At 38.2% G+C, this 21,009-nt stretch overlaps 1 protein-coding gene across 5 annotated transcripts in view; it reads right to left on the reverse strand.

The window, feature by feature from the left end:
- Positions 1–21,009, reverse strand: part of LOC6538497 (RNA-binding protein P) — an 89,370-nt gene that overhangs the window by 33,532 nt on the left and 34,829 nt on the right. For 3 of the 5 annotated variants that reach the window (XM_015193410.3, XM_002098983.4, XM_039375865.2), the window contains exon 3: positions 6,047–6,094. The exons of the other annotated variants lie outside the window; for them this stretch is intronic. In XM_015193410.3, coding sequence (XP_015048896.1) covers positions 6,047–6,094 — 48 coding nt within the window. The remainder of the gene's footprint in view (positions 1–6,046; positions 6,095–21,009) is intronic. 5 annotated transcript variants of the gene reach the window in all.

Consider the following 21,009-nt stretch of genomic DNA (forward strand, 5'->3'; position numbering starts at 1 on the left):
GTCTGTTTTGTGCAGCTTGTTAAATATTTATCTGCCCTTTTTTTGGCTTCTCTAACACCAAGCGAGAGGGCAAAGAGAATGTCGAATTTTCCGAATTTTCATACTAACAAACGCTTGTGAAAGTCGCTTTTTTTAGCGTGAAAAATGGTAAATTAAAATGTTTATTTATTAGGCTTGGCCTAAATCTAAAATGTTATTAAGCGTTATCAAAGAGTATTTTAAATTCGGACGGAAACTAGAATTTTCACAGCCCCATTGCTATTTTGCCACTTTTGGTATGTGCTTTATATTCCGTTTTGATGCGCTTTTTTAATTAGCTGCAATTAAAAATTTAAGTGGCCTTCTCTGACCAACGAAAAAGCGCATGGTCAAGGAGCTTAAAGTGAGAGTTAAAGCGTTGATAGACACATCTGCTGGTATTTCAGTAAAATTTCATAACCTAATTAACTTGGAGGGCCGGCCGTGGTGCTCTTGTAATATAACTTCTTCAATTTGGACAAAGAAATTTCCATTTCACCGGCGAACTGGAATGAGAGCTTCAAAACTTTGGAAAGTTGTTCTCATTCGGACTCTTCTCGCTGGACTCTGCTAATTGCACTTTCGAGTTTCCAATTATAGTACGTTAAATATTTATTTAAAGCCAAATTGTGGAGTAAGCTGCAAATGTGAAACGTGGCCAGAGCTCCGCCCACAGAAAATGGACTAACGTGACTTGCTATTTGTGTAACCTGGCCAGGGATTGCGGTGGCTATTCTCTCTTCCATCCTCCACCATCCTCTATAGTGTTAAACAAGGATGCGGGTGGATTGCTTGGTTTCAGGGGGCTGTGTGGCTGGAACAAAAGTTTAATTGAATTTCCTTAGCCTGTTCAACGGGACTGACTGACGTCAAATGGTCCACCTTTCCGCTATATATATATTTATGTCTTTCAGTTATATCGAGCTGTTCTGGGGCTTTACTAAAGACTTCCATCGTTACTTTAGTTTGGGGTAGTTACACCTCAAAATGTGGAAAATTTATATTTATTCTTACACATGCAAGTAATTATCTGTGAAGTTGCAGAAAGTATTTTAAGAGAGTTGCTAATAGAAACTGGTATAAAAGACAGCGGGCAAACTGCTCCTCTGCTGTTATACGGCATGAAGATATGTAGGTATAATCGCATTAATCGCAATCCTGCACATCCTGCACGTCCTCGTTGTTAACGTTAAGTTAATTGAGTCCACATTAGCTGCTCAGCCTATGCATGAAATTCCCCCCAGCAAATGCAAATGGCAGGCTGCTTAAAGCGTTTCCGTCAAATTACGCCGCCAATATGAAATGGTTATAGTTATCGTTTATCGTGCGTGTGCGCCTCTGGGTCATCGAATCCATCCGCCATGTCCTTGATCGCTCCACTCTGAGCCACCACCTATCACTCCACCCCAAATACCGCCCAATACCGCCCACTTGCAACGTTGCCTGCATATTAAACGCTTGACTTGTGGCTGCGTGTATCCGTATCTGGATATGTATCTGTAGCTATGCATTTGTATCTGGCTGCGTGTTTTCTCGCTTCGTTTTTGCATATCAAAATTTATTCATAGCTTCCGCTTTCTGACTCATTATCATTGACTTGCCATGCATCCTTGAATATCTGTGGGCGTGCTTGGCGTATCTGTAAGATACGCATATAACTTTAGCTATTGATTGTGGATTTTGGTAGTCATACATATATACATTTTTAATAACACTTTCTTGTTTTCAAAAGAAGTGCTCAATCTAAAGATTTCTGCAGAATTTTTGAACATTCATAAAATTCATGCATGATTTATCGATTGAAGAACGCATTAAATGCTTAAATCATGAAATTTGCTCACTCGTTATGGCGGCACAGATTTACTTTGCAACTTGGGCCTGTTTGTCCACTTTCGAATAGATAAACGCATTTAAATTGCAAGGAAGTGCAAACTTTGCCACCGCCGCTGGCAGTTCATGGCTGCTGCCCCGAAAATTTATGTTGACAACGTGCTGGGCCACCACGTCACCACTGCACCACCACCCCGCATTACCCCGCCCACCCAAAAACCGCCCCCATTTTCCCACTATTTTCCACGACGCCCAGCTGTGAAAGTCGAATGAAATGACCAAACGAAACCAGAAAGTGCCGTGCGCTTATTAATGGGTCATGTGTGCAGGGCAAAAGTTGTTCTTAGTCCCCACTATACACTGAAAAGCTAGTTTGGTTAGAATATCGAATTTAATATTTTCTGAATATTTTTTTAGTTTTATATTTTTAAAACGAAGGTGGCTTTGAAAAATTTAAGTAAACTATTAGCAATTTATATTGAAGCATTTTCGCCTACAATAAAATTAAGTATTTGCTTTAGGGAATAAAGATTTTCAATTAGATTTTGAAGAATTTGAAAAAATATTTATTAATATTTAATTTTTGTAATTTTTTTGAGTGTTCCAAGAGCTGCATCGTGAGAAATCATAGGGCATAGAGCACCACGAAGTGGAAAGGGATGAGCATCCCATCTTTCACTACTTGGTCCGAAGAGTTTTCACTGAAAGCTTCTCTGGTCTGTTGTGGAAAGTTTTTTTGGGGTGGAGATCCCTTTACGTTCTCAGCCTGTTTCACATTCGCCAGCTATCTATTCTTCTGGTCGTAGTTCATTTTTCCCGCCTTTGGCTAAAGCAAATTATGAGCTTCATTTGCATATTCGCATATCCAACAAAGAGCTGAAATTGAAAACGCGATTTGCACGAATTTACAATCCCAATTTACATAAGCCCCATCCGCGTTCCCTTTTCAAAAGGTGTTGCCGAATGCATAAATCATCAGAGTAAACTCACACACACACACACACCTAAATCAAGGACAATTGTACAACGGTACGTATTGTTGATTTGAATTCGAAATTCCATCGGCAAGTGGATCAAAAATGGAAAATGCCGATGTAATTCTAATGAAGACAGCCGCCGGCGCTGCTGTCGTTTCGCTGCAAACAATAAATTCTGTTTGCCATCGAAGGAGAGGAAATTAAGCCAATATTGCGTATACGCAGAGTAGGAAATTAAGTGGTTTGACTTTGGCGTAGTTGAGTTTCTGAGTGCTTTGGGTGCTGCAATAATCGCAGCAGTGCAAAAACAATTCTTTATTTAGAGTTTTCATGGAATTTTCCGCGCAAGTGAGTGGTAAATTCTGCCTCCGCCATAGTAATTCAATTCAGCGAAATCACCAATCCTACACAACTTGACCCAAAACGTAGTCAAGTGCGAACTGGAAACGCTACAGAGAAGATTTTAGCCAAACTGAAAAAAGGAAGAAAAAAAATCCACTCGGTCCCTGACGTAATTAAACCTTAGGTCCAGGCGGAAGTTGCTAAACAAAAAAAAGGAGGATCTGCCAAAAAATTTAGGATGCGTCGCTCTACCGTAACAATACACATCCTGTTGCAGGATGGCAGCAGCTCCTTGCTGCTTGTTCGACTGGGAAATTAAAAGTACCACAGCAACACTACGTAACAGAGCTGAAAAACAAGCCGAAAAAAAAGGGAAGCGAATCAGGTAAAAGGGCGACAATAATTGGAACAGTAGAACGAAGCCCTTCAAATGTTTTCGCATCTGTGCAATATTGCAGCAATGTGTGCTGCAACATGGTGGCAACAACGCAGCAGCAGCAACAACGCAGCAGCAACAACGATTGCAGCTGCTGCCGCGCCACAATAACCGACTCGCGATGGCGACAGCCGCAGAGCAATTTTAATTGATTGTGGTCTTGAATGGCGAAAGTGTGCTCCCAATCGAGCAGCCGAATTAAACGTCGAAATTGTGGTGTAAATAACAGAAAATTTGGTTGGAAAACCTTCCTACTTTCAATCTTTATTGTCCTTTTCATTTCGGTTAAATTTATGATAGTATTTTATTAATGCTAATTGAGATTGACTAACTTAGTTATTTTTTAACCATTGCAAGTGTGCAAGTAGGAGCCGTGTCCAATTTCCATTTAATTAAGCCCGTAGTTTATGTAGCATACTTTTCCGCGCTGCGGTTGCATTTGCAGCCAAAATGGACACGAATGCCCGTTGCCAGCTTCAATTTCTAAACGTAAATTTCAGTGCAATTAATTTTCCACAGTTCTCATTGTTGTTGTTGCGTGTATCACGCCATTCTTGTTTTTTGGCGTATATATGTATGTTTTCTTCTATTTGTGCAACTTTTTCGAGTGATGAAATTTTTAGCACCTTGCTTCACGATTTTCCGGCTTCTTTCGTATATATCGCAATATCGCATATCGCGTATCGTTTGTCAGTTTTGGAATGTGGCAAATGTGCTGGACTCACGCATTCCGTCGACAGTTTTCAAATCCCTTTGCCACGCCCACACGGGCTTCAAGCAACCCCCCACACCCCCCCGCTTGCACTTGGAACAATTTTCCGGCGATTGTTATCGCGAGTCGTTTGTTAAAATTGCACCCGCACAACGCGAAAACACAATGGCTGAAATAATAATGCTTGCACAATTACATAGACAGACGGCTTAGTTTTTCCCGCTGCCATTTTTCCATTTCATTTCCATTTATTTTTACCAGCCGCCCGCTGCGCTATTATAAATAACAAACAAGAAAATTGTTTATAATTACACATTAGCAGATAAAATATTGCATGTTGCCGATGTTGGCAGCCATTTGCAGTGGACTTGTATGTGAGTGCATGTGTGTGTGACCAATTTGTTGGCCCGACTTTCAAAACATGGTTCTGTCGTTTTTTTTTTTTCTGACCGTGGTAATTGTTTCAGTTTCTAGTCCACTCAATCCTTTTTTTATGATGTGTTATATGGCGCTAAAGTGTTGTCATTATCGTTGATTACGAATGCGATTATATAATAAAAGCTTTGAGTTGCGCCCAGGAGGCGAAAACGATTACGACAAATTGCAGGCCGGAGGACTCAAAGAGTTTATCCTTGCATCGAAATGTGCACTTATGATTGAGAAATATATGTGCAGTTAAGTTATGGCAATTAAATATTTCACAAACGGCAGTTAATTCGCTCCTGTCGAATGTTAAATACCTGCATGAATGATTTTCAGGTGCAAATAACTCGAATGTGTGCACTGAAAATTATAAAATTGTAACAAGTTGGAGATTCAATATTGGGCATTTATTGCATACAATATTAAGCAGAATATTTTCCCTGTATAAAGTCATACAGACCATAAACACGTACGCTAAAGGTTCCGTTTCTCCCCATTTAATGTTTAGCAAATTGTGGAGCAAATTTATCCAAAATACCCACATGAACATGTATGTGTAAGCAATAAAATTATAACAAACATGGACAAGAAAACAATATAATTGCAGCCCAGAGCACAGCGGGCCCACATTGAGGGTCCTTCGCCAGGCAAAAGCAGCCAAATGCAACAGGATTATCCTTGGCATCGCAACGCTCTCGACCCCCAAAAACACCACAGGCCATTGTTTTGACCATAAATACTTCTATGTTTCCGTAATATGTTTCTAATTGTTGCGTTCGACAAGCAACACGAGCTACCATGTGCAACCAGAGATTTGAGATATTGAAATAGGCCGGAAATGGTATTCTCATTAACTTTGATAGCATTTCATCACATTTATTTACTGTAAAATATTGAACTGGTTAATAAATACGAAATTATAATTACACATTACTAAGGCTAAGTGTACTGCACATTTTACTGGTACTAAACAAACTAAAGTATCTACGAGCTGACAGAAAGATAGTTAATTCAATAAAATTATAACAACTTTAGTATGCAATGATAGCCAATTTGGAAGATAATCACATGAAATACCAACAATAATATTTGCTAATTATAACGATTACACTTTGTTATTATTTTTAGCCAATTAAATAGTTGTGGGAATTTAGTACGCTTTTTTTTTGGAAGAGGACACACACACACACACCGAATGCAACACAACAAACACAATTGAATTGGGCTTTTGGGGTTTCATTGGGATGGTCGTTATAATATGGGCATATGCTGGGTATGGGTGGGGTCGATCAGCTGGTTAGAGCTTACCTTGTGGCTGCTGTCAGGCAGGCAAACGCTTTAATGGGTGTCTGAAACCTGCAATGTAAAAGAAAACCGGAAAAGAAAAGAAGAAAAGTTCGCCACTGGTAAGCAAATGTTTCAAATCGATCTCGCAAAAAAGCTGCTCTCGCATTATTTTTTGGTATTTTGTGTTTTTTTTTTCCTGCTTGGTTATTGAGTAAACACACTGTTTATGGGTTTTAGAGTTTGTTTTGCTTTTTCTGTTACTACAAATGGTTGCATCAAAACTAGGTATGTATATGGGAGTAAAAACGAGTTGAAAACAGTAGTTGTAGTAATAGGTAGTAGTGGATTTTTGTTTTTGATGGCCGACCACGTGTCAATTAAAATGCATGGGTCGTTATTTGGTGGTTTACTCAAGTGGGATGTGGATCTGGTGTTTGTAAAATATTTTTGTATTTACAAAATGCACAAAACGCTTTTAATGGCCAGTCAGAAGCACGCAGAAAATTATTTACATGGGTTTTCGCAAATACTTCTGTGACCTGTCAAGTGGATTAGCATTGAATTTGATTTGTTTAGGAGCTCAACTGTTTTCCGATTGTATAGATTAAAATACGCATTCAATGTCCACTGTGACAGGTTGAGAAAAATATAAACAAATGCAACCTGAAAAGTGGTTTCATCTACGTCTCCAACAACAACTACATTTTAAGCTATAGGTAATTTACCGATGACTATGATGTTCAATGCAATATTATATAGTTCTTTTTTTTTTTTAATGCGAAAATTATCTTATTACACATACCAAAACCATTGAATCGGGAAAGTTATGTACAGCACAACTGGGGACCATGTTAAAATGCATAAATGGAATAAAATACATATAATTAAATGCGCACGAAATTAATAAACCAATGTAAGCCACACTAACAACAGGGACAACGGGTTTCAGGGGAATGGAGAGGTTTACACAGAAAATTCCGATGATGCCAACCAACCAACTGGACTCTGATTTACGCAAAATAACAAACTTTGCTCGAATTATTTTTAATTATTAACGGCATGTTTTGGGTTATTTATTTATGCTGCGACAGAAAAAATAATAACAAATAAAATAAACAGCAGATCGTACAAGTATTTTGCTAGAGGCACACGACATAAATTACACAGCACTACGACACACCGGAAGATAAACAATAAATTAAAATACATCAACCAAATATCATTTGTAAACATATGAATTGTTTATTATTTATTCGAAACTACGCTTTCTATGTTTGTGTTTCTCGTGTGGGTGATAAAGTTTGGGCGCCGCGGGCTTTTCTGCAGTTCTAGAAAAATGTAATTTGTGTAATTGGAGCTGATAGGAGTTCAATATATAAAATGGCATTATTTATTCATGTATTTGGCCTCTATTTTGTTATTTTTACATTATTAGCCCTGAAGCTGGTTTGCTGTTTATATAGTCGTTAGCCTCAGTTTCTATCAGTTCCTCTGTTTTACGAGACCTTTAAGTTTTCTATTTAGGAGCAGCAACGTTTCGAAATTTTACACTTTAAATTGAAATGAGGTATCCTTCAGCCTTTTAATGTATCCAAACAGCCCCCTTACTTCCCACAGGGTCTTCCTCCTTCACCTTTCACTTGTGTGTGTGTGTGTGTGTGTGTTTGTGCTGGCATTTCAGTTCTCTGCCCACGAATCTAGGCCAAAATGCAAGTTTTGCTCCTCTAGATGTGACACCAAAATGTCAACAAGTCGACGAGGCGTGGAGGCTCGACTGAAAAGGCTAATGAGAGAACGCATCAGGCGGAATGGCCCGAGGGACGTACTCATTTGTAATTAAGAGCAGAGGCTTTCACCCCCCCCACCCATATCCCATATATAATATGTAGGATGGAAAAATATTCCACACTAATATATATAGAGAGAGAAATGTAGATTTTTAGCCACACCTAATTATGCTACTTTCTCCTGGCCATTCTAATTAAATAAAATTCAGAGGCAAAGTTAAATGAATAAGTGATAAGCCGCCAGAAGGCGAGTTATGCACACTGGCACCCAAATATCATCTATATCCAGTCTATATCTCATTGCCCCCAAAATGTGGGGGGGATATTCAAAACAGACAGCGACAATCGGGCGGAAAGAATCTTTGGCAAATTGTCAAAACAACAGGCACGACAAGGAAAACATTTTTAATTTCCTGCTATAAATTGTATGCAAATGGAATAGATTTTTCACTGATAAAAACTTGCACACAAAATGCTGGTTTTCAATTTGGATTTTCTGATATGTTAATTTCGTTTTCGTAATCGTGGTTGGATGTGGCTGATGGGTTAAAATGGTTGTTAAAACTACTAAATACGAACACAAACATGTACAGTGAATCGATTACAAGTTGGTAGTGTGAAGAGAATATGGTGGGTTAAGCTTAGAGAAGTATATGCTAATACATATGGGGAGTACATAATTACGCAATTGGTGGATCTACATGGGGTTAGGGCTTACACGCACACACAGACACTACGATGGCATCAATGACTATCCCTTAATCACGATGTTTTCGAGCTATATGTCCGATGTCTAGCCAGGTTGCTTACCTGAAAGATAGAAAATAAGTTAAATTAATCAGAGGGTTTTATAATATATAATTTTTAAAGTAATTCATATTCAAAGTGTCTGGCTAGCTATATTTATTAACCTTTAGGTAAGCACTTATAAATCTTAGATATGCACTAGCGTTTTTGCATATACCAACACTCTCTCAACATTTGCATATCCTGAAGCACTTCCCTTGCCCCCCTTGCCCCCTTGCACCCAGCAAATTGGCATTAAAAATGTACACGCAATCCTTTTAATCGATTTAAGAGTGAAGGAAGGGAAAGCAAGGGGCTGCAAGTCGGAGTCTCTGGGTTACCAGGTGCTTTATAAAGCGTTAGCTAAACGTTTTTGTCGGTTTGTGCATCAAATATGCATATGCAAGTAGCTGTATGTTCACGGGGCTTCCCCGAGTTGTCGTGGTTAATTTCCCGGGGTTTCAGCATTTTACTGTGGCAGGTGATTAAGCGCCCTAATTGCCATGATAAATTTACTCAAAACTTAACTCATTTGAGGGATTTATTACTTTTAGTTACCTGCTTGAGCTAAAGAGTAAGCAACTATTATAGGAATAAGTGGAAGTACATTTTTTAAAGTTTGAAGAAACACGAGATATTTACGGCATATAATAAAACACTTTCCTCTACGTTCTCATATATAACTTCCAATTAACAATGACAGTTACCGCAATCTATTTAAGCCGTTTGGCATGCAGATTAAAACAAAAAGTTATCCACTCTTTTGACCAACTTTTTTTTATGACACAAATCGGATTTAGTAGATTTTTGCGCACCGCATATGCGAGTTTTTGGGCATCAGCATCTCACTCACTTTCGTTTTTGGCCCGTCGCTGAATTTGACAACTTTGGCGGGCCATATAAAAGCCGTTGCAAATGTCGGTCTATTACAATTCTTCGCTTTCAATTTTTGTGGCATGGCTGGCTGAGCTGGCAGAGCTTAACTCATAAATCTGACACTCGGACTGGGAAAGAGCATGGCCCAAACCGATCTATAAAATTCATCGATATGACGAATTGTAACTGCCACGACATCCGCCCTCTCCTTTTTCCCCATTGCATTTTAATTGTATTTTTTTATGTTTTTTTATGTTCACTCTTCGTTAAACTACACCTCACGGTCACCTTGGGGTTAAAATTCGAGGCCCAGCTCCACTGGAGGCTGGAAAAAAATTAGCATTTTAAATAATACGCATCGGTCATATTCAGTTTATAAATTATATAGAGTGTGTATATATTTCGCTCTCGAAACGGAAACACATTTATAATTGCGCATAAAACCAAAGCCGTTTACAGTGCCTTTTGGGTGTGGATGGGTGTTTCGCTTTTCCGCCTGACTTTAATGTTTTAATGATTCACTCACATCGAGCCCCGATATGCATACGTAATTTCCTGCTCGATTTTAACGCGATGTGAGGGACCGACACTCTCGACTGGCTGTCCATTTTAATGGTGACATTTAATATGCGTTAATTATGCCATTTATGGGCCGTTTCGTTTGGTTTTCGGGGCATATGCGCTAAATGGTTTGTCGTTAAAAGGCCTCATCCATTTTTTATCACACAGCTACCCAATGTTACACCCAAATCAAACGAAATTGTCTTCGACTGGTTTTCATTCTTTTGCAATTTAGCTCAAAGCATTTGAATAAACTTCGCTTGAGGTAGGTATTATAAGGTAAAACTTTTTTAGATTGGCAGGGGGAATCCCTTTTTCCAACAGGGCTTATGCAAATTGCTGGCCGCTTGTGACGTGTGTATCTTTTATTCAACTAAGCCGAAAAAGCTGCTGAACAAAAATTGTGCCAATGGATCAAAGTGCTATAATAAGTTATAAAAGTTCACACTCTCCTAAAACATGTTAACGTTTGAACTCTGACTAAGGAACTCTTATCGTACACCAATTACGGCAGCAATAGTGGCAAATAATCGAAGTCATGGTTGAAATTGAACATATCAGCCACACACAGAATGCCAGTATAAGACAACCCCCTTGCACAAATAGGTATGGTATAGTCTACTTTTTGGGCAAAGCTTTCACGCTGTCGAAGCTCAGCAAATTTTTATCCCATGCTGAGATCTTACAAATACGAAAATAGTTTCATTTTCCCCCAGCACACACACACAAATATTTTTCTACATACTTATATGTACGTATTTTGGAGGATAAGGGAACTGTGGGTCAAACGTAAAAGAAAAACCTAAAACGGAAACGGAGGGTGTTTGCCTGTGTGTGTATCCGAGTATCTGTGTATCTGAGTATCTGAGTATCTGTGTGTCTGTGTATCTATGTATCTGCTTGTGGGGGCAGATATGCGAGGCGTAACGAATTGCCGCTGTGCTTTTCTACTGTTGGTGCTCCCATTGCCATTATATTTGCGGCAGGAGAATAACTGAAACGGCAGTCCCAGGCACAAAAGTTGGCAACAACCGCAGGGGAAGTGGCGAAAACCAAATGTGAACTACAAGTAAAATAAAACAAAAATGCGGCGGAATTTCCACGAACTGTTGATACTTTGGAGGATTTTTATAAATATTATAAATTCAATGAAGCCTATCGATTAAGTTAGCTTTTTGCAAGATTGATTCTTACCAATTTTTGAGGATAAATATTTTAATATTCTGAATTTTAGCATTTTTCATTTAAAAGTAAAATTGTGATATATATTCTATTGTGCCTGCTGGATATCCCATCTAAATGTAATTGCAAACATACGTACGTAGACCCCTCATTAACCTTAACTGTTAGGCATTTCTCTATGCCACAAAAATCCTATCAAATGACCAAAAGAGTACAGGCGCAAACTGTTCAGACATTAGAGGGTGCCCGAAAACACCAAAAAAAAACCGAAAAGGGTTCTTCACACACACATGCAAGTGGGGCCGCATTCTGCTACACTGTAAATATAATATTTTATTGTGTAATAAATACAGCAACAAAAACGAAGAAGGAAACACAACAAAAAATACTAAGTAAAATGGCGCGCTTCTTTGCCTTGGCCAAAAACGGATTCATAACATGAAATTGCTTTTCATGATGGGGCGCACACACAAAGAAAATCCGCAGCACATGAGGGGAATTTGGGGGAATGGGGGGTTGTGTCTATGTTAATGGTTATATTTTTACTGCATCTACATTTCATAGCTATTACATTTCCTTACCCAAGGCGACCCTCTCAAAACACGAAATTGGGTTTGCATCATTCCAACGCGTCATTTTACAACAGAGGTCACGAGTTTATGCATATGTGGATATGCGTGTTTCTATAAACAAAATGTATTGCAAGTTGTTAGATGCAACCAACTTTGCTTATTAAATTTCTTTATTACAAACTTTAGATTTGTTTCCAAATTGAAAAGCAGAACTTGCGAGACATGCAATCTTGTACTTGTACAAGGAAAAATTCAATTAAATGGAAATGCAGTAGAGCAAAATTTCTGCAAAAACATCGAAAATATTCAAACTATAAAAAAGGATTTATGATTTACTAAAATTTTTTAAAAATTGTTTTTACTTATAAATACACCCTACAAACTCAACATACATACCAGAAAATAAAATACATCCACACAAGTATTTCAGTGTTCAATGCCCTTGACTCCTGTCATATTCGTTTAGTTCAGTAAACAAAACTTGTGGGAATATAAATTTTTCTATTTGCGAATATTTTGCACAAGCATCGTCTAAATACTGGCAAATCTAAACTAAACGGAAAAGCCAAATATATCGAAATATTCAATGATAGATTTCTTATGAAAAACAGAAATACGAGCTGAATTAATTCAGAACCATAATGGAAAAACTGCAACAATTTCTGACTTCCCAAGCTGTGATAAGAGATAAAAAATATGCCAGCAATTAACAAGTGCAGATTGTTGGGGCAAAGCAAAGCCAATTTTCTTGGCTCTTGTCGAGCTACTTTCATTTTCATTTCGAATCCACAGCTGCTCTACACGAATTACAGTGTTTATTTTCGTATCAAGTTGACTGCACTGTGTCATGCGTTACGGTTGCTTTCATTATTGAGCAAGACAACGGGGCGAATGAGTAACGGCGATAAACAGTGTTGCCTCGCTTAACTATGGGCAAACACTTTGCCCACTTAATTGACTATTTGCGGTGGTTTATGGCATCGTCTCGCGCTCTCGCTCTCGCTCTCGCTTTAAACACTTTTAATTAATATTGTTACACACAACTGCACACCCTGCATCGCTGGTGCGTTGAAAAGTTTAATTGAAATTTAATTACACGTGCGAGCATGTGTGAGCGATATTGTATAGCATCTGTTCCTTGCTGCTTGGGCCTCCAATTCCACCAATTCCACCAATCCCTCCAACTCCTCCAATTCCCGATACCCAGATACCCCGATACTTAATTCCCATTGGGCAAAGGCGTCCATCCAGAGCATCGGCCCCACGAACATAAGCCAATTGAGCGTAAACAACAAATTGTTGATTTGTTTTGTTTGCCCCTTCCGATTTGATTCGACTCAACTAAACTCAACTTGACTCGACTCGACTCGATTCAATTCGATACGATGCGATACGGATTGTGTTGGTTTTTGGACGTTGCCACTTGAAATTTTATGCCATTATTTGGCTTTGCGCACGATTGATTGATTGATTTACGAGTATATGAATGAAACAGACTCGCTGAGTGAAGACTAGATGGCCATTTGATTGCATTACTCTACCAAAAGGTTTCACATGCAAATTGGGGCCGTTACTACAAGTTATAGATGCTCAGATAACTATGGGCCATAAATATTAAATATATATTGTTTTCACCCCCTTTAAAGTTGGGCTGATTTCCACGCACCTTTGTGACCTTCTTGTGTGCAAACATTTTTTATGTTAATACGCTTAGATGAACAACACTCGCATCGCATCGCCTCACTGAACTCAACTTCAAACTTCAGCAGTCTGCACATAAAATCGAGAGATGAGTCGAGGTGTACAAAGTTGAACAAAAGGCTTCGCATTTAAACTTGTGATTTATGGAGCATACTACCCTTGAGGGCAGCGAATGATCTCATATATCTATCGCCAACATTATGCGACCTATTATCTATGAAGTTCATTTCGAAATGTGTCTAATCCACAGTTTGCATTTCGCAGAATTCAGCCGAACATTGGGCATGATTTAAGAAGTCTTTATTTCTGAGAAACGCAATTTGTTGCAATTTGATGTCTGATGAGACACATCAAATGATTCACTTTGAGTAAATTATTAATTTGCCACTTGTAATGGAAATGAGTTCTTTGAGGGCAGCATTTAGAATTCCTTACTGATTATCTAAAACAGTAGCTTCAAATTACCCATGCTAATTGAATTTACTATTTAATGCGTACAAAATGGGTAATTTGTTTAATTTACTTATCTTATGCATTAACTTCAAGCAACGTGCCCCAAAATATCTCAGTGCGTTTGCTAGAATACAGCATTAATTATCATGCATTATTTGTCTTCTGCTCGCAATCATTTTTCACTCCCCAACTCATTTGGGACTTCATTTCTTTTATTTTCTTTGGTTTTTTTTTTAAGGAAAGAGGAGTCGTGTAATTATGTACCACTAAAGATGGCAACGAAGCAAATGGGGCCAGGCACATAAAGAATGAAAGGGAATATAAGGAAGCCACAGATCCAAACCAAAAACAGGGCGAGTTAAAGGCAGTGACATACGCAAAAAAAAACGAAGGAATATATAAAGAATCTGGGGGAAATGCGACTACAAGATGGAGCTGGCAAGGGAACTGCCTGTGGCCGATTCACCTTGAACTCGAAAAATGAACTTATCGAGACTGCTCTCCACTCCAACTCCAACTCCAACTCCTTTACCATTTACCATTTTTTTCAGTTCCGCCGTCTTGCGCTCACAGAGTCTCCACTCGTTGGGGCGTTGGAGCGTTATAGCCGGGTGAGCGGAACGGGGAGGGGGTAGTCCCGAGGAGCCCGAGGAGCAGGAACTGGTAACAGGTAACTGGTAAGGTAACCTGGTGCTCCACACCCGTACAATCGCATACACATGCCTTTGTACGCTTCCCCCGACTGACGGACGGACGTCGAATGGCAGCCAGTTCTGCCTTTTCAGCTGGCTTCCTTCCACTCGTTTGTGATACCCTTCTCTTGAAGGGTCCTTTTAGCTGCACGGCCAGTTGGTAAAGTTCTCAAGATAGCTTGGGAAAGTTAAGGAGTGTCACCACAATCAAAAAGGTAGTACACTACAAAAATATGTGATGATAATACATACACATATGTATATATCTCCTTTAATGTTTTAAAACTTAAATAAACATCATTATAAGAAACTGTGCCGAACATTATATTTCAAGTTATTTATTGCGTCTTTTAGATTCATTTTTGTTGAAATAAATTCAAGTGCATTGCAAGTTTCGGTCTGCACGACTTCCTTTGCAGTTTTTTGTGAACATTTTTCAACTGGAAGTTTTGTGCGTGGTTCCTTCGGTTTTTTCGCCTCTACCACTTTTCCCCACCCAACTGCTTCCTCTCGTCTTTTTGCGCTGCCTTTAACAGGTTTTCATTTAAAGTTGGCAAAAGCCACTTCTGCGGAAATTGTGTGTGCATGTGTGTGAGCCTTTAGATTTCACTTGTCAAGGTTAGTTCACATACAAAAAAGGGGGGCGGGGGCGTGGTTGGAGGCGACCCAGTTAGTGGCCTTGGTTCCTTTCGCGAAAAGCTCTCATATTTGTGCCAGCGATTTCCGATTGACTTTATTTCACCTCACAAGGTGAGAGAAAATTTGTAATTTAATTAACATTTATGCCACGCACCGAACAGCCATTGACTCGCCCCATAATGAATAATGAAGCCAAAAAAAACAAAAAAAACAATATATGTGTCTCTGTATATTGAAATAATATTTATTGTAGCAGGTTCCGCGAGGTGACGACATGTTAACAAGTTACCCAAGGGGAAAGTCTCCACAATGACAATTTAAATTTGCTTTTAAACGTTTTTATGGCTTCATCTGCACTTAATTGCAGTTTAATTTGCCATAAAGCGATTGCCCAAAAGGGTTTCAGCCAAATTGAAAACGTGCCAAGCATCCATAAGATGACGCCCCATGGCATAAACAAGAAAAAACACACAAAAATGTCATCCTGTCTGGCATTCATACTCCAGCTCCTTGATCTATTCCCTGGATACCAAGCAGATGTTACTCCGTGTTTTCTTTTTTATTGTAGCCCAAGTTTGTTGACCTGGATTAGGGGTAACGCATGCAAAATGAGTTTATTTGTTCAACTCAAAAAATAAAAGCATGCAACTGCTGTTGCGTTTTGCTTTTCGCTCTTTGAATATTTATTTGCGGAATTGGAGTATGAATAATATTTACGAGCTCATAATGGAAGGCTTGAACCTGAAGTTCAACAGCCGAACGAGGCAAACGCAAACTGCAATCGCCGCTTGAATTGAAAAAGATGATAAATGGCGTTGACAGTATAGGTTTGTCTGTCAGGTATTACAGGCTTGCCTTGAGTCAATGGAGCAAACTCAATCAAGGTTCTTGCAACGTGATTTACAGCTAAACAAAACCGAAAACCGAAAAAACCAACAAGAGCAGCATTAATAATAATAATAACCATCATAGTCAATGTTGTTGGGGCAACTGCATGTTGTGAAGTTTTCGGTTCCCATCATCGAATATGTATGCCCACAAAAAAAATGCATTATTTATGAGCGAAAAATTGTACGGCGAACGCCAACAACTTTTGATCAATTGAAAAGAAATATTCGAAGAACAAACAAATGCACTTTGAATACTAAGACCTTTGTACACCTTACACTTTTCAGCAGGATTGTATTTATTTTATGGTCAAAATAAAAAGCATTACACTGATATATTGAACAATAAAAACTGCAAACTGAAGATACGTTTCTAGAGTATCGAAAATTCCGCTGGTGAAGCAAAAGAAAAACCCGTAAATATAGATTGCATAATGGCGAAAACACGATGATGATTGGCCATATATGGCGGCTACTCCTCAAAACCTCGCCGCATTCATTTCATTTATACATTTATACAGATATCAGATGTGCAACTGTGGCACGATTGAACGAGTGGTTCCGCCTTAAAGCAGACATTTTGCGATGTTTGCTGGCAAATCGTTTTTCGACTCTTATGGAAATGCCATTGCACAATACTACTATACCATATCTGTTGTTTGTTATTGTGCAGCTGCGGCTAATAAACATTTGGCGGCATATTAGCCGTGGCAATAAGTACTCTTTGATTTGGTTTATTTATTTTTTGCATTTTTTTTTTGCATTTTATGCCTTTCTGTTTCAACGGATAATAAAAGTGCTGGCCCAATGGCTTTGGTGGTTCGGTTTGCATTCAGCCTTTGTGTTACTGTGTGCAGCTGAATGCTGATTTCTGCCTTGGCATTGTTTATTTTGCAATCATAATGCCGCAGAACAACAACCAAAGCCCCACACTTTCCACCCAGCTACTTGGCTTGCGTACAATGGAATATGCATGTTTCAATTATGGCGCTCAGAAGCCAAAACACCCGCCGCCGCCACCCGACCGATGAACAATAGATTTCTACATCTGCAGTGCAAATGGAAATTTATATACATACATACATACTCGTACATCGAAATGGAAAGCACAAAAGGCGCTAGAAAAATGTTTTCCTAATGCATTTTCCACTTTTTTGCTCTTTATTTCATACACTTGTGCTTAAAAGAATAGCGAAATGGCTACAGTATATGCGAAAGAATTTCTCTTTTTGCTTGTGCTCACAAACTAACCAGCTTTTTCATCAAACTTCATTGCTGCCTAAACAGTTGCTAAACAAAAAAAGTGTAACAGTATTTTTGAAAATCTTTTCAACATTTCAACTTCTTTTCTACTTTCTGTTTGCAAACCACTGTATATACATGGCTGTATATTTCAGCACTCTTGACATGGAAACAAGAAAAATGCGAATGCATTTGGCTGAAGATATTAATGTATCTGCCCAAGTGTTGAACAAGGGAATGACTTCACAAAGTATGCTATAAGAAATAGTGGCCCATCAAGCGAAAAATCGATTCTCAGCCCAATCGATGAGATTTGCTTTCAACTTAAGCTGTTTTCGGCACAACTGGTCACCACCTGGTCAAGTCCACCCTCATATCCGCTACAGTGAATTGCCTTCTCTTCCGAATAACTGGCCAAGTAAGTCCATTTACGCACGACCTACACAGAATATGTCCAAAAGAAGGAAAGGGTCAGCCCATGCAAACGGAAGTCATTAATTTCGGCTCACGACATAACAATGAAATTGGCATAACAATTGTTTGGCCAAAGCGGGCGAAGTGGAAAGAAACCGTAGAAATGGAAAAGGAGCCATTGCAGGAGCAACAAACTCGGCTAAAATCAGACATCATTATGTTGACGTGCACTCGAAATAATTTATTTATTTTAGTTTTAGATTTTAATTCCCATTATATAACTTTTTTTATGGATACAAGTACGATTATCTTAAAATATTAATTCGTTTTAAATCATTTTAGTTCTTTTCTGTAGTTTTTGACTCATTTGAGTATATTTTTCTCTCTGTGCATTTACATTTATTTCTTTGGCTCACTTCCTGAGCTCCAGCTAGTTGTTATCTAATTTTGCTTAAAAGCCAAAGTCACTCAGAGCGGCCTGGTTTTCAGCATTCCCTTTTTTGCTTTTTGTTTCCAGCTAAATATTTCCGACTGCAGCAACCGTCATTGTTTGGGCCACAAAAACATAATTGCAATTGGGGGGGAAAAGGAGAAACAGGATGGGCTGGGTCGAAATGAGTTTGGATACAACAACTATTTCCAGTCATTAATTATGCAAATGTTTTTTAATATTGCTAAAAACCCGAAACTGTCAGTGCCCAAAGAACTGCACACTGTCTATTTGTCTAATGGTTACCAGAAGTAATTTCGATATTGAGGCCATTCAAGGAAGCGAGTTTCGGTCTTTGATGAAATAAATAATTAATAATACCAAATACTCAAAACATCAATTAACCCACTTAATATTGGTTCATTCCTTTTGTTTTTGCTGGTACATTAACCTCTAAAGCCAGCGAATTCCAAAGCCAAAACAAAAGCTAAATCCGTAATATGATTCATGCCGACAATATTCGTAATACCTTTGAAAAAACCGTGTCTTCAGTTTCAGTTTCATATTTATATGCATAAACAATAAATATGTCTTTTATTATTTACCCTTTTTTGTTCATCTTGTAATTTATTGCATGCGAAATGCGGGTTGAGGGGGAGTTATGGCCATTAATACGATTTTGGCCAAGTGTGCAAACCTGAAACTGAATGGATCGAGTCATATCCGATGTTTGCTTTGACTTTTTATATAAACTTATTTTTGATTTACAAAGCTTTGACAAACGCGAAAAAGACGATTTTGATGGCTCTTGACGCGACGTCATTGTCGAATCATCATTGACAGTTTTTTTGCGAATCCGTTTGCAAAAAATGTAAATTGGGTTTAACACGTTTTTTTGTGGACTGCTGACAAGAGGAAATTAAGCGCATTGAATTTTAATTGGCGATTACTTTATTTTGGAAAAGAAATAATACAGCATGTGGGTGGAGTTTTTAATAAAGTTTAAGAAACGGCTGAGTAATAAAAATGCTGCTTTTAAACATCGTTCCATAAAAGAAACCCCTTTAAAAAGCAATTAAAAAGTTTAAAGCAAATGTTCATTAAAGTTTACAGCCATTTGCTCAACATCTCTTACCAATAATCGCAAATTAAGCCATGCTATGTTTTCAGGAAAATAATTCCGTTCGACACCTTTATGCAAGCCAAGATGAACTGTGAAAAGTGCATGAATGGACAAAGAGTTCACAAAACGATTTTCCTAGCTGTAAAAGTGTTGGCACCATTTTCCTACCGTAATTTATGCAGCAAAGCGGGACTTCAATGCGGAAAACAAGAAAGTGCATTACCATTTGTAGAAAAAGTCGACAATAAATAACGTATTGCGTATATCTTATGACTTAATCTTAAAGACACCGTTTTATATGAAAATGATAAATGGTGTGAACAAAACTTTGAGCAAAGATGGGAAACTCTTGGCATTTATCAAAATGAACTCTCATTGGGCCCTATATCTCAACGCAAACTTGTTGACCAAATACAAAAACGAATTATAACTAATAAGCGTGCTTAATGCCATTGTTAGGCAAATCATCAGCCACAGGGCAGGCGAAGAAAAATATAGTTTTTATTCGATTTGCCTTCATTACGGGCTTTATGTATATTTCATCTTTCCACGGTTCGATATCGCATTGAGAAAATAAATATCACTGGCTACTTTATACGCCACAAAATGTGCAGAAGAGTGAATGGAAAATAAATTTGAAAATTATGCAAATTAACGCATTAATATTTGTGAGCCAAAGCATTTGTTTAAGGCTGTCGCTTTTAGTTAATGATGATTCTCCTTTGGGATAAGCCAGCCCAAAACCACTTTAATAAGAAAGCCAGAAATAGCAAAAAGTAAAGCAGAAAATAAGGTTACTGAAAAGGAAAGTGCTGAAATTTATTGCTGATCTATAAATTAAAATTTAAGGCATACGACTTTTGAAAAGGTTAGTTTCAACTATGACAGTGCATTTTTTAATGGAAGGAAGGTATTTCTCAAACTGGATATTTAAAGTTAAAATTATTAAAAACGTTATATTTTAGAATAAATTGATAGACGATTTAATGCCATTGAGCACCAAAGCAAACATATTTTATAAAAAAGTAAAAAATACAGCCACTCCACTAACGTTTTTGAGCATTTTCATAAAATTGGTTTTCAGCAAGAGTTCGTTCAGTGGGAAAAATGGAAAATAACTTCGGACAGGGCTGCATATGGCGTTGTCAATTAACCCAATTAACTTGATATATGCATAACATGCATATATAATTTGTTGGTCCAATAAGCCAACTCCATAAGAAGAATCAGAGCTGGCTCACAATGAAATTACTTTAAGGTTTTTCTCCGAGCGTTTTGTTTTTCCACCAATCATTTGCATAAGATTATTATAAATTATGCTATGATTTTGTTTATGACAGGTGCGCGTGTTGTTGAATTTTGTTGCTACGATTTCGATTTTGATGATTTTGGCCCCACTGACAAATGTTTTTATTTGGTGTCCGATAGTTTACACTTCTCCGCCTAATTTGGTCTTTTCAGACTTTGTGGTTTTGGGCGCTGGTGAGCCGCAAAGCCTTGGATTGATTGAAAGATTACGCAAATGAATGTCAGGTTGTGAGATGATCTTGTTAGGTGTAATTGCCTGGTCTTTGAAGCGCCATTAAACCGAAACTTGGTGGTAGAAAGTTGCCGTCAATCAAAACTAATTAGCTTTTGG

Source organism: Drosophila yakuba, chromosome 3R (genome assembly GCF_016746365.2).
Source record: "Drosophila yakuba strain Tai18E2 chromosome 3R, Prin_Dyak_Tai18E2_2.1, whole genome shotgun sequence".
NCBI classification, from domain to species: Eukaryota; Metazoa; Arthropoda; class Insecta; order Diptera; family Drosophilidae; genus Drosophila; species Drosophila yakuba.